At 39.4% G+C, this 16,985-nt stretch overlaps 1 protein-coding gene across 3 annotated transcripts in view; it reads right to left on the reverse strand.

Moving 5' to 3' along the window:
• Positions 1 to 16,985, reverse strand: part of LOC103030154 (nucleosome-remodeling factor subunit BPTF) — a 64,225-nt gene that overhangs the window by 14,317 nt on the left and 32,923 nt on the right. For all 3 annotated transcript variants that reach the window (XM_022675590.2, XM_022675593.2, XM_022675592.2), the window contains 7 exons: positions 10,911 to 11,041; positions 8,756 to 8,870; positions 8,540 to 8,673; positions 7,073 to 7,105; positions 5,451 to 5,649; positions 3,789 to 4,354; positions 3,059 to 3,141 (listed from right to left, as the gene is read on the reverse strand). In XM_022675590.2, the coding sequence (XP_022531311.2) occupies positions 3,059 to 3,141; positions 3,789 to 4,354; positions 5,451 to 5,649; positions 7,073 to 7,105; positions 8,540 to 8,673; positions 8,756 to 8,870; positions 10,911 to 11,041 (1,261 nt within the window). The remainder of the gene's footprint in view (positions 1 to 3,058; positions 3,142 to 3,788; positions 4,355 to 5,450; positions 5,650 to 7,072; positions 7,106 to 8,539; positions 8,674 to 8,755; positions 8,871 to 10,910; positions 11,042 to 16,985) is intronic.

The raw sequence follows: 16,985 nt of genomic DNA on the forward strand, positions 1-16,985 counted from the left end.
GACACTACTGCTGCTGCAGTTTAACACTGTGGAAGTAGTTAGCAAAGTCATTGCACATGTTGACTGATATCAACAAGGATCAAATAGAGGAAAAACACTGCGAAGTAGGGGTGGGCAATATGGCTCTAAAATAATATCACAATATTTCAGGGTATTTTTGCGATAACGATATACATTGCGATATAGGAAAACAGAAAAATAATTAACTAATTTCTGGAATATAGTATAAGAGTATAACAGAATAATCATAAATGTGGCAAAATAAATATTATAGCATAAAATAATATAATGCAGCAAAAAATATTGCAGAATATTTAGTGCGTGCATATAAACTGCAAACTAAAACAATTATACAATAAATACACTTGAAGCTTCAAAGTAAATAATGGACTACTTTTAAGACAGAACGATATTTCTGTGGCACGATATATTGTATACGATATAATATTGCCCACCCCTACTGCGAAGTTCCTACGTTTCCACTGAGAAGACCCCATTCAGTCAGTGAATGATGGCAATAGCTTAGTAATGTTTGTTGGAGCCTGTAGTTTTATCAATCTTATCAAAGCACATTAGGTGGTAGAAGCAGTTAGCATAAATGTAGCATGTGACACATTTAAAACAGTTAGCATTAGCTGTACCGTGTTAGAAGTGCAACAATTGCCTTAACTCCTGAACCATATATATTAACTGGTCGCAGTCCAGGCAGGGACATTATGAGCGTGTATTAGCTGGGTGTGTTTGTTATTTCATGTCGGGGGATGTGTTATGGTGGGTGGGTGGGGGAATGTGATAGATACTATTGCGCTGGCTTTTACAACTTTGGCCGCATGTGGGAAAGGAAGGGACTGGGGTGGGGGGGCACCAGCTGTAGAGGTCAGAGGTCCTTTGTGATTCCCAGACTCAACACGACACGCAGCTTGACGAGTGGAAAGACACAAGGGTTGTGGGGGTAGACTGAGACAACCAAAGTGCTAAAGAGAGGCTGTAACTGAGATCTGGTCAAATCCAGGTGTAGTTTGGGTGTCTGTGGCTAAGTGTAATTCTGCATGCTGTGGTCGTAGGTTTAAACAGGGCTTTTCCATCAGCCTGCTGCCCTGCAACCCTCCCTGCGCAATGGAATATATGACATCCAGTGGACAGTCAGACGCAGGCTATACAGCGGGCACTGAGGGGCCAGTAAAGGGCAGAGAGTCAGGAAGGATGGGTTAGGGGAACCGTTTGATATTTAGCTGTATTATATGACTTTATAATATTATTATTAGCGCTCGATTTTGTCGTTGCAGTGCTTCATATAGTGGATCAGCAAAGACTATTGCAGTATTGTGTGGTTCCACATAATTACTGTATCCCATTAAAAGCTCATGAATAGCTTGATGATCAGGTGTGCTGTGACCTTAACAAAGACTTGAGTGGGATACTGACTTGTAGCATAAATGAGCAAAGCTTACTCTGGAGCGTAATTGGGAACATCTTGACTGATTAACTTTGTCCAATCATAAATTTAGGAACAACAAACTACACCCCCATGCCAAATGTCATGGGACAAGAACTAATACCATGTCCCATGACTTTTTCAAGTCCCATGAAAGCTAAAGAACGCCAAACTGCCCAGCAGGATATGAATGTGGACATGATTTCTGACAGAGAGTCTGTTTATACGGATAATTCTAACCAGACTCTACCGGTCACAATCATTCCCACCCATTGTGCTGTATATGATGTAACACATTATCATCAATGTACAAACTGCCTTATACTATCCCATGACTTGTTGCATGTCTGTGTAATGGCATACTATAGAGGATCGCTTCTTCAAGTCAAATATATATATATGAACAAAAAATAAGAAACCCCCTAAAAATGATGAGTTTCTTTGATTTTACCAAATTGAAAAACTCTCGAAAATAATCAAGAGGAAGATGGATGATCACAAGCCATCAAACCAAGCTGAACTGCTCGAAGTGGCATAAAGTTATCCAAAAGCAGTGTGTAAGACTGGTGAAGAAAAACATGCCAAAATGCATGAAAACTGTAAATTAAAAGGGTTATTCCATCAAATATTGATTTCTGAATTCTTAAAACTTTATGAACTTGTTTTCTTTGCATTATCTGAGGTCTAAAAGCTCTGCATCTTTTTTGCTATTTTAGACATCTCAGTCATGTCATTTTCTGCAAATAAATGGGTACCACTTTAAAATAAGACTACCTTTATAAAGGGTTTATAAATGGTTTACAATTAGTTTATTAATGGTTACTAATTAGGTTGTAAATGCCTTAAAATCATTAATAATCAGTTATAACACATACGTAGAAAGGGCAACAATGACCTGTTGTTTGCCAAATAGTGAACCCACAGCCATCTATATTGTTGCCCTTCCTAATTATTTGTATAGCTGATTATTAATGATTTTTAAGGTATTTACAACCTAATTAGTAACCATTAATAAACTAATTGTAAACCATTTATAAACCCTTTATAAAGGTAGTCTTATTTTAAAGTGGTACCAATAAATGCTCTAAATTACAATATTTTATTTGGAATTTGGGAGAAATATTGTCAGTAGTTGATATAACAAAACAAAAATATTCATTTTACTCAAACATATACCTATAAAAAACTGATTCAGAAACTGAAGTGGTCTCTTAATTTTTTTTTATAGTTTAATGGCCTTTTTTAGTTGGGGCAGTAGCTAGCTAGCTAACTCTTCTGTTCCTCCTTAAATGGTACAACAGACTACAGAGGATTTAACATGGAACAGAAGGAGTTAAAGAATGGACAATAAAAATGAATTGCTGTAGCACCTGTTCCCTTTCTGAAGGCATACAATGCCCTAAAGTTAACTAGTTAACTAGCAGCTAGGTTGCTCAATTTTAGTGCTATGCTAGAATGCTAGAAGGGTTGTCCCAAGTTACACTCAAAAACAAGGGGTAGGGGTACATGAGAAAAATGGGAATGGGCCATAGTGAGATGTTTTTACAACTGTATTGTTAATAAACAAAAATGGTTAATTCATTTAAACGTGTAATGTAGAGTGAAAAGTAGTGCTGAACTTGCCTCTGATTCTCCTCTCGCTGTGCAGGTGTCATTGCCTTCTTCTGCTTCAGGTTCTCAATCACTGCATTCTGCTTCATCACTGCCTGCAGGACACATACACACAGCCGGAAATGAAGAGTGTTCACACCATATAACACACAAACTCAGAACAGCAATGCTAAGAAAATGCTTCCTGAGATTCGTCAAACACACACACATGCACACACAGACGCAAACACACAAAAAGAGAACAAAGGAAGAAAAAAGAAGAAAAACTAGGGACCATATGCAGGCGCTCACACACACATACGCCTGCTTGAACATACAGTAGGTCGAATGTACACATATGTGGAAAAAGTACATAAACACACATCAGCAGCTCTGAAAAAATAAACGCAGAACAGTGACCTTGAACACCGGAGTCAAGGCCACTGTTTGTGTGAGTGTCACTCAGTGGTCTCTGTGGTGCAGTTAAGACGCGGGGACTTCCCCCCACCTCAAACCTGCCTGTGTGAACCTGCTTTGCTTAAATTACGCAGGAACGTAATTTAGTAAGCTCTGTGGTGCAGCTCATCTGTGGGGCCCTACCGATGTGGTTAAAATGAGCTTTCTTTATTTTTCGTGTGTGTATTACTCAACAGGTTTAGTGGCGCAGCTCGGGTTTGGGGTTCCCTTCTCACATGTGCTCTGTATATTTGTTCTGACTGGGCCAGAAGGTGCAGCTTGTCCACAGGGGCCCTCTTGTCCTCACCTGTTTCTGCATCAGGTTGCTCTGGCTGTGGGCCTGCTGGTGCTGCTGCTCCCTCTTGGCCTCCTGCTGCTGCCGTTTCTTTTGCTGCTGTTGCTCCCGGAGCTGTTGGATCCTTTGGAGTTGCTCCTGGACACTGGCGGTCTGCAAAGTCACCACATTCTGGATCTGGTGGGGCTGCGTGCCTGCCACGCCCACCTGCTGCTGGATGTGTATGGGCAGCTGCAGTTTGACCGGCTGCCCGGGTGAACCACCCTGCTGGGACTGCAGCTGGAACTGCAGCCCTGGCACTGTGATGAGCTGGGCCCCCTGGTGGAGCTGCATCTGAGGCCTCACCTGCACCGTGGGGGCCAGCTGAGGTTGTTGCTGTTTTAGATTGACCTGGTTGAGAGCGGTTTTGACCTGGATAGGGGTTGGTGACTGGATGGGCATCTGGGCCTGTGGCTGGGGAGGCAGCTGGGCCTGAGGCGTTGTTGGAGGAGTCTTGAGGGCCAGAGCTCCAGCCTGAACTGGGGCTGCGGCCTGTTGGGCTGGCTGTGCGGGGCAGGGAGCAGATGGCTGCGTTTGACCTGAAGAAAAGAGCGAAAGAAACAGAGATGTGGAGAGGCAAATTTAAAAGCAAGCTCAAAAAATATATATGTGTTTAATATGTTTCTGAAACAACAATTTTTATATAGTAAAAAATATGTAATCTGGAATATGTCACATGATTCCTTATTATTTAACATGTTATACACAGCTCTGGAAAAAATTAAACACTTCCGTTTCTGAAACAGTTTCTCTGATTTTGCTATTTATATATTGAGTAAAGAACATTGTTTTTTTATTCTATAAACTACAGACAACATTTCTCCCAAATTCCAAATAAAAATATTGTCATTTAGAGCATTTATTTCCAGAACATTAGAAATGGCTAAATAACAAAAAATGTTTGATTTTAGACCTCAAATAATGCAAAGAAAACAAGTTCATATTCATAAAGTTTTAAGAGTTCAGAAATCAATATTTGGTGGAATAACCCTGTTTTTTCAGTTTTCATGCATCTTGGCATGTTCTCCTCCACCAGTCTTACACACTGCTTTTGTATAACTTTATGCCACTCCTGGTGCAAAAATTCAAGCAGTTCAGCTTGGTTTGATGGCTTGTGATCATCCATCTTCCTCTTGATTATATTCCAGAGGTTTTCAATTTCCTAAAATCATAAAATTTCTCCTTTTAAGTGGTCTCTATTTTTTTTGAGAGCTGCGTGATGTCTTTTTTACATTTATGACGTGTAATATATACTAGTACTTTAAACATTAATGCATGTGAGGGGTCCAAGCTGCGCAGGTGTTACATAGAACATCACTGCTAAAATATCAAGATTACTACACTGGATTCAAATGAAACTTAGCAGTTTTGTTAAACACAATCAATCTCAAACCTCTGGCATATCTGTCAATGTGTAACATCTCTATGATGGTACTTCAACATTTATCTAAATTGTGCAAGACTATTTAAAAGTGCTTGGACCCCGATAATCACTGCTTGAGGCTATATTATTATTTTTTGAAATCGGTTAACACCACTAATAAATACACCTTTCTTATGTTTAAAACACTAACAGCTAATAGCTAAAATGAGCAGAAGGTACAGGAGTGAGTGTTTATGCAGTACGGGGGGTACCTGGTGTAGAAGGCGTGATGTTGGTCATAGCAGCAGGCGATGCTGGAGCAGGCGTGAAGAGGAAACGCTGTACCTGGCCGTTGGGTAAATTAGCCTGCATCAGCTGCTGACCTGGTCCAGGAATCACACTTACACCCTGAGGGATGACCTGCAGCTGACCTGGTGTCTGACCTAGACCCTGCACCATTACCGTTACACCCTGCATACACACAAAGATACAGACATAGTACCATACACAGAGCAGACACAGGGGATTTAGACAGCAGGACCAACCGAGAGCAACTGAGCAATCAAAGAAATATAAAAAAAAAGCCAAACTATTACAACAGGACTTGCAAAAACATCCTAACTGCCAAATATCAACTTTACAGGAGGAGGAAAAAAAATATTAACTTTTAATAGAAGTCAGTGTACAAATACTTAATTCCATGTAATTTTGGAGCATTTCTATTGGTTGAATCGATTCACAATAAAAAATTCTGACACAAAGGAAACCACAACTAACAAATAAAATAAAATAGAAAAAGTGCAAAAATAGAAATGCAACTTTTTGTGATAGATCATATTATTTTAAACAGGTTTTTATACAAATGGCCTATTTTAATTTCATTTTAAATAAAGAAAAAGGCATTACACACCTTCTAACTATATTTAAAATGATTTTTTTCTAAGTACCTATTTTTTTTCTAAAATTTACCAGTGTTTCTCATTTGTCTTCTCACTAGGGATGCTTCAAATATTTATTTAGGTGTTTTGGCTAAATAAGTAAGAAAAAAAAAAAAAAGATCAGAACGTATCATCAGATATTAAGGAAACATGCTGAGATAAAGTTTTAGACAGTATATTCTTATTTGAACTGTGTGGTAAGTCACTGTAATCTTCATGGCTTGTGGCCTCCGATTCTGCCCACCACAAATCCCCCATTCCCATTTCCACTCCCCGGGCTGCTAGGAATGGAACACAACAGTACGCAAACAGTGTGCTGCAGCCATTTTTCTACAGGTAATCACTGTGCTCCAGAAAGGTTTGCTAAATATAGCTAGGTAATTTAGCAACATTACATTGCTACTAGTGTAATATAGACAGGCGTTTTGGACATTGCAAATATATATATATTTACTGTTTAACTTCAGAGAAAAATCATCGTTGCTTGGCACTGTCCGTCAATCTGGCAACCAGAGTGAGCTTTGCTGCTAGGGAGGAGCAGGTGGGTCAGACAATTCAATCCAGTGTTTGCTATAGCGGTTCAATTTTTTATCACACATTCTCTCTTTTGAACTTCTTACTAATTGTTCCCTTATTGTTTTCAATAATGGAGATTTCTTTTAGGATGCAGCGGAAAACAGCACATTTAAAAAAACTTAACTTTTAAAGAAAGTTAAAAAAGTAGCAGAATGAATTCGGTTTTGTCAAAAATGTTTCATGCATCTCTATTTCTTATCAAGGGTTTCTTATTTTGTTCTATTTACACGGACAATGGCCATGCGCCCACATATATTTTTTGTGGATTAAACAAGTCATTAATCTGGGAAAAAAAATAAATTAAAAGATGAATAAGGCCCAATGGGAGCAAATCCACACACAGGAACTGTCTGCAGTCTGCAGTATGAAACAGTACTAACCAGTTGCCTCTCCACCACTGCTCCTTGCTGCTTCTGAGACAAAAACAAACAGCAGGAAGGAAAATTAGATCAGAGAGCTCGGCTAGATTATAGACATTTGAAGGCTAATCACACACAAAAACCATGGAAAAGTTTTTACAAAACAGCCACAAAAAAGGGGGTGTGTATTGTCATTAGAAGACATTTTGGGGGAAGCCTGTAGCCACCACGAATTGTCCACACCCCGGCGGTCTGCAGGGAAACACCTGTTGGGAGATGCCCGTCAGATGCCTGTTCTCTGTTTATTCGACTCAGTTTTTCCCATATCTGTCCCAGGACATTTGTCATGTCGGCTTCTCTTTCTGGACATTATAAGGGCTGACGGTCACCTTTGGAATAAAGGAGCTTTTGAGCATTTCTTTGAAGGCATGAGGTCTTTTCAGGACATTTAGCATCACATATTAAAGCTCCTCGTTCTCAAAAACACGATTCTTCAGGATGTGGAAGATTCATACCAGAGGAAAGTAACTCATTTTCTAAATTGAGTTGTCAAAGGCAGTCAGAAGTGCCTGCTTGATGTGGTTCAAAACATAAGTTAACCAAATTGAATGAGGGGATGATGAGCTTTATTTACCTCAGAACTTTCACAATAATTATTGACTTATCATACAATACATTGACATTATCTCAATAAAATTTGTTGATCATGATACAGTCTGTGTTTATTTGTATGTTGGTTCACAGATATATCAGTTAAAATTACTTTAGCTAGTCATGCAATTAATAATGCTTCAAAAACTGTGACTCCATACACACAGTTTGGACTGCAGTAGGTGAAGAAAAAGTATATATTTCTTAATCTATGATTAACTACACATTTTAAAGGGTCTTTAAAGGGTATGAATGCTTTGTTATGCGATTCTATTATTATTATGTGGCATATCTTCTTAATAGTCTTAAAATGACAATAATATCAGTTATTGCAATACTTTCTGAGACAATGTGTTGTTAAAATCACAGACATTCACACAACTGTACAGTATTTTAGTAAATGACAGTGGAACTGGTCTGATAATTTTTACTGGTGATTTACGATAAATTACACAATCACACCCACTTTTATGTCTTAGGTTATTGCCATAAAATGCTACATGATGCTACATGCTATATTAAAATAACTTAAAAAATTGTACCGCACAATACTGTGGGGATAATGACATGACAATAAATTATGGATGTAACAATATGTGTACTCAATCATCAAATCATTACACTACGACAGTCACTATTCAGTGGCATTGTGGTAACATTGTGGTGGTATAGAAGTATAGCTATGGTAACTGTGGTCTTGTCTGTCATTACTAAGCCATCTCCTGAGGTAAGACTTCATGATTCAATATCATACTGATATTCCATGACTTTTGGCATGGCAGTGTGTCAGTGTGTGACTCTGCAGGAGGTGAGTTTTAATAGGTGTATAATCCTCACCTGTGCCCCCTGGGTGAGCTGGGTGAACTGGGCGAGGCTGGGTGTCGCCTCCCCGACTCCGGTGCCGTTCTGAGGGCTGCTGGGGGTGGCAGGCTGCCCCCGGAGTATCTGGGTCACAACCTGACCAGCCTGACCTGTAGAGAGACACATAACAAGTAACCTCCAGACCAGTTAAGTAAATATATGTACCTAGATCAGTCCTAGAACTAGGCTTACCTTGTTGGACCATAAGTGGCGTTCTAAGGATAGTTTTTCCCATGGTGGCCCCCTGCTGGATGGGAGCTCGCAAGACTGTCATCCCCGGTCTTAACTGACCTCCAGTCGCAATTACCTTAAAAGATATAAATGAATGAATGAATGAATGAATAAAAGACTGTTGAAGTTTTGGTATCGCTGCCCTTTAAGTGAATATACAACCTAACCTTGGCCCTAACCTCAACCATGACTCAACTCTACAACCTAACCCTGACCCTAACCTCAACCATGAATCAACCCTACAACCTAACCCTGACCCTAACCTCAACCATGAATCAACCCTACAACCTAACCCTGACCCTAACCTCAACCATGACTCAACTCTACAACCTAACCCTGACCCTAACCTCAACCATGACTCAACTCTACAACCTAACCCTGACCCTAACCTCAACCATGACTCAACTCTACAACCTAACCCTGACCCTAACCTCAACCATGACTCAACTCTACAACCTAACCCTGACCCTAACCTCAACCATGACTCAACTCTACAACCTAACCCTGACCCTAACCTCAACCATGACTCAACTCTACAACCTAACCCTGACCCTAACCTCAACCATGACTCAACTCTACAACCTAACCCTGACCCTAACCTCAACCATGACTCAACTCTACAACCTAACCCTGACCCTAACCTCAACCATGACTCAACTCTACAACCTAACCCTGACCCTAACCTCAACCATGACTCAACTCTACAACCTAACCCTGACCCTAACCTCAACCATGACTCAACTCTACAACCTAACCCTGACCCTAACCTCAACCATGACTCAACTCTACAACCTAACCCTGACCCTAACCTCAACCATGAATCAACCCTACAACCTAACCCTGACCCTAACCTCAACCATGACTCAACTCTACAACCTAACCCTGACCCTAACCTCAACCATGACTCAACCCTACAACCTAACCCTGACCCTAACCTCAACCATGAATCAATCAAACAGCTTAACCCTGACCCTAATCTTAACCTCAACCATGAATCAACCCTACAGGTAAACCCTGACCCTAACCTCAACCATAAATCAACCCTACAGCTAAACCCTGACCCCTTATCTTAACCTCAACCATGAATCAACCAAACAGCTTAACCCTGACCCTAACCTTAACCATAACTCAACCCTAAAACCTAACCCTGACCCTAACCTCAACCATGAATAAACCCTACAGCTTAACCCTGACCCTAATCTTAACCTCAACCATAAATCAACCCTACAACCTAACCCTGACCCTAATCTTAACCTCAACCATGAATCAACCCTACAGCTAAACCCTGACCCTAACCTCAACCATAAATCAACCCTACAGCTAAACCCTGACCCCTTATCTTAACCTCAACCATAAATCAACCCTACAGCTAAACCCTGACCCCTTATCTTAACCTCAACCATGAATCAACCCTACAGCTTAACCCTGACCCTAATCTTAACCATAACTCAACCCTAAAACCTATCCCTGACCATAACCTCAACCATATCTCAACACTACAACTTATCCCTGACCATAACCTCAACCTTGAATCAACCCTACAGCTTAACCCGGACCCCTAACCCTAAACCTAACCTCGGCCAAGAATCAACCCTACAAACTAAGCCTGACCCTAATCTTAACCTCAACCACAAATCAACCCTAAAACCTAACCATAACCTTAACATTAACCTCAACCATAAATTAATGCTACAACCTAACCTTAATCTCAGCCATGAATCAACACTTAAAGCCCTACAACATAACCCAAACCCAAACTACACCTTAACTCTAACTCTAAATGTTAAGATTAGATTTAGGGTTAAGTTTAGTGTTCCATTCAATAGAAGATCATTTACTTACACCTTAGAGTGTTATTTAATATTGAATGTTGAATGTTATTTGAATTAAGTTAAGAACCTATGGCACATCTATTATGGACCATCCAAATAAAGTGTTAGCCAAACTTTTACTTACTTCACAAAACACTATTCTATTCTATTATGCTATAAATTTATTATCACAATAGCAATTTTAAAATATCAGCGAATCATATAATACTACTGTTACATGGTAATAATTTGCATCCCTGTGTGTGTGTGTGTGTGTGTGTGTGTGTGTGTATGTGTACATATACCTGTTGTGGAGGTGTTCCTGGTGTGTTGGGCCTGATATTGATGGTGCCTGTACTGGGTTGGAATGTGGCGATGGCTTGCTGGCTGCCAGTAGAGCTGGATGGAATAATACCAACAACCTTCTGCTGCACACCTGAAACACAGACACACACAGACTCATCAGAGACACTCTAATCCTAAGACAAATCTAAAGCCCCTCACAACAGAGCTTCGCAGCCCAAATTCTGTGGGCTGGAGTGCACATTTTTGCCTTTTTCCCGCTTAAACACACCCAATTCAGTCATGAAGGACCTCATAATTAGCAGATGAGTTCAGTATGGAGCCTTAGAGGAAAAGACACAAAAATGCACAGAGGCATCCCCAAGACCAGCACACAGAACCAGTGGTATAAAATGAGACAAATTCCTTTTAAATAGAGTCCAGAGGGACCAGCTTAAGATTCTTAACTGAAAAAAAAGCATTTATTTATCGGCAAATAGGAGTTTAACAGTATGTGCATTTGCATTTATTTGGCTACAGTACACAATCACACAGAAAATACAGGATATGTATTATTCGTGTAAATTCACAATGCTACCACATGCCACCTGAAAACCCATAAAATGCTCACAACAATATAGGCCACTTATGCATGTTACATGCAGGTAGAGTCTGCATTGCCTGGATGCAATTAGATTTGCAAGCTATTGTAAAAACTGTAGTGGTTTAAGAGAACTGGGAGTGTATCTGTAGTCTTGTTTGTCCCCTCCTCCTTCTCTCGTCTCTCTCTTTTTATCTCTATTTATTCTTTACATCTCACTGTTGTCACCTTTGAATTGACTAAACATTTATAAGATGTTTTACAATATTCCGGCTTTAAGATCTTCTCTTTCCTAATGAAATCATAGTATGGCTTAATTAAGACACTAGAGGCTGTATTAACTACCTGAAGATATGGGAACAGATAGGACAAACTAAGTTGCACAACTGTTCAAACTAAATTAAAAGAAACCTGCTTTAGTTGTATATATATTTTTATGTTGCACTAAATCCTAAGGTCAAAACAGTAATTCGAACTGAATTGTGACTTTTGTTTGTAGTTAGACCTCTATATCCAACCAATCCTAAAGGGATGTGACATATTTTATTGTGTCTGATACGGTGCTGTTGTTAAATGAACTATATTTAATAGACATTCCAATTCACTACAACATAAAAGCGTTAATTGTTGCACGGTTGATCACTATTTATAGCTTTAGCTTTATCTTTTTTATCTTTATTATAAAAAAATGTTTAATATAAATGTTTTTAATTATTTAGTCAGTGGTTTTAAAATACCCAAATAATCACAACCCACGTTTATGCCGTCAAGTTGGATGAAATACAAAAAACTTCTCATATTAAGGAAAGTTCAGGTGAGATTATTTGATTTGGCCTAGTTCTACTTTTATCATTACAGTATTTTGGCTGAACCAGATCAGGTACGAAGAAGAAATAGTCGACACATTCCCACATTTTTTTCATAACTGCTCTAATAAGAGTCTGGGGACACACCCGATAACATTCCTGCCAAAGAGCTACAGTGCATCATCCCTTAATCCAAGACCACCCATCCACCCATCCATCTGAAATACTACAGATTAAAGAAAGCCCCTCTAGCTCAACCCTCTGTGAGGTAGTTCTTTTTTCCTGAAGATTACAGAAATTAGCCAAAAAAAAAGTTTTTTTTTTTTTACTAAGACTGGATAGGTTAATGGTCTTCTATGTTGTGTATGAAGTCTGCAGAACCACTGTTAGTTCACATCTTTAACACAGAATCACAACTGATTTTAAGACTAGCGTTGGCCATATGGCACTAAAACAAATGCACTATATTTTAGGGTTTTTTGCTATATTTTGCTGATATGTCAAAAAATATCTGGAAACATTTGGCTATTTCAGAAACAGTGGCTTATAAAGACTCTGATTTGCAAAAAAATAAAAAATAAAAAATAAAGTAAGGTAACAAATATCTATCACAAATAACAATATGCAGTTTTTTTTTTATTGGGTCAAATATTTACATTTGCGATATTATTGCATACAAAATGAAATGGCACATCCCTTTCATGGCTTAAAACTTAGCTACTCTCAAAGTAAAATGAAGGTTTTACATTAAAACATAAGACAGATATAACAACTGCAGAAAAACTCTTATAGAAGAACCAATTAACCAGACTATGTGCAATCATTTCTAAAACACAATCGGACTATGTGCAATAATTGTATATTTGTATATTGTATTTTATTTATTTCCCCGTTACTTGTGTGCATTTCTTGTACCCTGTTATGATGCTGCTGGATCAATCCATCCATCGATCTATCGATCCATCCATTAATCCATCCATTCATTCATCCATCAAACGATCCATCCATCCATTCATCCATCAAACGATCCATCCATCGAACGATCCATCCATCCATCCATCAAACGATCCATCCATCCATCCATACATCAAACGATCCATCCATCCATCCATCAAATAAAAAGATCAGAGTAATCAAGTTTGTATACAGAACTATTGCCTTTGCGGAAAAACCTATAAATCTTGAAAGGCAGGCGATCAGTGATTAGCCCAAAAAGTTACTTTAAACTTCTTCATCTACCCAATACATTCCTGTTGACATAATTCGCCCCAAGAGGCTAATGGAATCAAGCATAGCATACAAAGCAATAAAGCTCTCCCAGCATTGGCCTGGAGCAATTAAGCTGTAAAACTGGGTTCTCTGGAGGTATAGAGCTCCATCCAATATCTTTCAGATGAGTCGGAACAGTGTTTGTGATGCAGAACTAACCCCCACCTTCCAATATCTAGAGTCTTCCCAGAAGAGAGATGCTGTTACTGCACTAAAAACACTTTAGTACCAATGGGGCATTACCATCATTAGAAATAAGCCATTTGATACCATTTAAATTCTGCTGAATCTCAGCCACTAGGTTCACTTCTGAACACCATGCAGGGACATTAGTGGAGTGAGAGTCTCGGTGAAGGTCTAAAAGTTCGACTCTGGACTTTCACCAGCCCTCAATGGGCGATTTGTACGGTGGGTCCCTTTTAACATCCTTTGATGGTTGCCACGGTAAACACTGGTCAAGCAGGTAAACAGGCCTCTTCAAAGAGCAAACTAGATCTGAAGAGGGGCGGGGCAAACTCATGAATGATGCATGAATCGTTTTGATTCATCCGTCTTCGTTTTCAGACACACAACAGGGACGTTTCATCTGAAGGCATCACCCCTCTCGACTTCCCTAAACGATGAGGAGAAAAAGGCAAACTTTCTCAAGGATCAAACGCCGGCCCACCAACTGTACCCTCCCACCTCTTTGCTTTCGATGGCTTAAGTGTAACCACAACCCGTTGCTCTAGCAGGCCATTCACCAAAGTATGGCAGCTTTCCTTTGAGCATATAAACACCATTAGGCTTGATTTCTCTGCCACTGAGAGAAATCAAGCCTAATGCTTGATTTCTCTCCTGTAGTGCTTAAGTGCCTGAAGGTACTTTACCTGCAAGGTACTGTTTTTTGTTTGTCTAACAGGCAGTACAGTACACAACACAACAAAAATTAAGATTTTATGAGCTAATGAATGTGGTTTAAGAAGCTCTGCCCTATTTCCCAGGGCTTGCCAAAGTTGCAAAGAAAACTAGTGCCCAAATTTCCGAGGACTACTAGAACCATGACAAAACTCTCTTTTTTATTTTCTTCACTTTTAAAGACAGTGTGATGATTGTTTACAGAATTTGCTTGTATTTAATTGAATCAGTTCTTCCATCTATCAGTAAAATGTTCTGTGTTACTTCTGCCACTAATGGCAAAACACTTTAATGCTTAACAGTTTTATGACCAAAAAGCTTTGTCCACTGTGCCCAAGAGTTTCCTTTTAACTTTATCTGTCCACAGGACTTCTAAAATGCCTCAGGCTCCTAGGCAAGATATACTGTATATTTGCTGTTCAGTCACGTATGTGTGCAAACAGCTGTATCTTGAACGTAACAGTTCATATACTGTGATATGCATGTTAATGGAAACTTCTACTAGAAGCTTTCTTTTGCCGACGTGACAAGAAAACATCTTCTATTTTCTTCAAATCATTGTTCATAGTCATTACTAATAAATAGCATTTATTTAGCTTTGAAATTTGCATCACCTTAGACTTTGGCGGATTGGTATTTTAAAAGTGCAGGGGAAATTGACCTGCTCATTTATGGGAACAGCTATTTTATTTTATTTAGTATTCTGTTTATTATTGTGAAAAGTTGGTCTGTGCACTCAAAAATGGACGTCTGACAGTTTACTGCTGTCAGGGTTTTAATCAGTTAGTGGGGCACTTCCAGACATCACGGTCATCGGCATGGTGTGAAAATAGATTGCTTGCGGAGTGCAAGATAGCAATGAGCATCGCAATGCACCTTGTGCGGGATGTAATATAGGGCCCTAATGCCCTGATTCAGGACTTTATCAGTGTTGTCAGTGTTTAATACCAATGATATCATATCAGTAAACTCAGTTAAGCACAGTTTGACCAAAACAAATACAGCTCACATTTTGATTTAAACTAACTGCTTGATAAACTCGTTGACAAAAATTTTGCCTCATAAAATTCATATTGGTATAAAGCTTTTTTTTATCAGTTGGGACCTAAAAGAAACAGAGACTCTGTTACCTACAGTCTACCTAACGTTCCACTTCAGACACTGAAAGCTGAAGCTGGAGGTTGGGTGGAGTTCACCTGTGGCCCAACATCAAACGCCGCTCTCTGGATGGATGGATGGAGGTGGTAAGCGACACTCTTCTCCAAAGCAGCTCGGCGGAAAAGAGCAAAAGGGATTCTCTATGCGGCTGGGTTTACCTGCACCACACTCCCCGGCCACGGGGAAAACTTGTTTTCCTTCTGACTTCCTTCAGTTTCTCCAGAACAAACACACCACCTGAAACGACTGTGCTGGAAAAACACACGCCCGTCTGTTACAAGCTTCCTCTCTCGCTTTCTCTCTCTCTCACATTAACTCTACGCTCTCTAACAAAATACATAACTCTCTGAGAGAGAGAGAGACAAGTCCTTTGGCTGGTGTGCAGAAGGAGATGTTCAAGGTAGCAAAAAAACATCGAGTTAACATTTAGTTTTTCATCTCTGATGAACTGAAACAACACTGACCTATAATGTAAGAATTTACTTATTTGTGCCCATTGACGGGGGCAATTCTAGAATTAGAGGTTTAGAGGTTTGGAGGACCCAACATATCCAAGCCAGACCACTCAATGTTTAATATCGGCATATTATGAAAAAATCACTTTTTGCTTGCTTTTATATTTCCACTTGGGTCTCAATTGCCCCTATAAACACTCCAAGCACAAAAAAAATCCTCCATTTATTTTCTATGAATCAGTTAAAAGAGTTAAAAGTGTCAGGAATCATATGCTTCTATGAGCCGTTTGGATAGCGTCCTTATTGTGACATCACAATAAAGAAACGGGCATAGAAACATCCTGACATCACCCCTCACCCATCATCAACCCCTCCAGAGCCCCACCTCCGAGATCACCTGAAAATCCACTATTTAGGTCTGCTGGTTTTACCAGCACCGTGCATTGTTTGATGGTGGGATCTGTACCTACTATCTACGGCAAGTCAGCAGATCAGGGAGATATTAGTACTGTCAAATAATGAGTTTTGTGCTCATTAATAGCAGTTAGGCTTGTTGAACTAGCTTGTTTGGCTTCTGTCATTTAGCACAAGCTAACACTAATGTGGTAAACTCTCAGCGTAAACATGATATGGCCAGCAATAGCTTATTTGCATAAAAGTGACGGAGCCCTTAAACAGCTCATTCTGAAAGGGACTGAAAGTGGCAAGAATAGAGCTGGTAATATCTTTTTACGTGCGTAATTTTGTGCAAACAACTTAAACATAAACTTGTTTTATATAGCCCATAGATCTATTCTAACTTGTTTAATAAGAGGTATGATATGTCCCCTTTCATTTTGAGGAGAGTTCCCAGGAGGGATAAGTGTGTCATGGAATGTTATTTACAAAAGTGTGTTACTTTAATTTTAAACA

The sequence above is a fragment of the Astyanax mexicanus genome, chromosome 5 (genome assembly GCF_023375975.1).
Source record: "Astyanax mexicanus isolate ESR-SI-001 chromosome 5, AstMex3_surface, whole genome shotgun sequence".
Taxonomy (NCBI): domain Eukaryota; kingdom Metazoa; phylum Chordata; class Actinopteri; order Characiformes; family Acestrorhamphidae; genus Astyanax; species Astyanax mexicanus.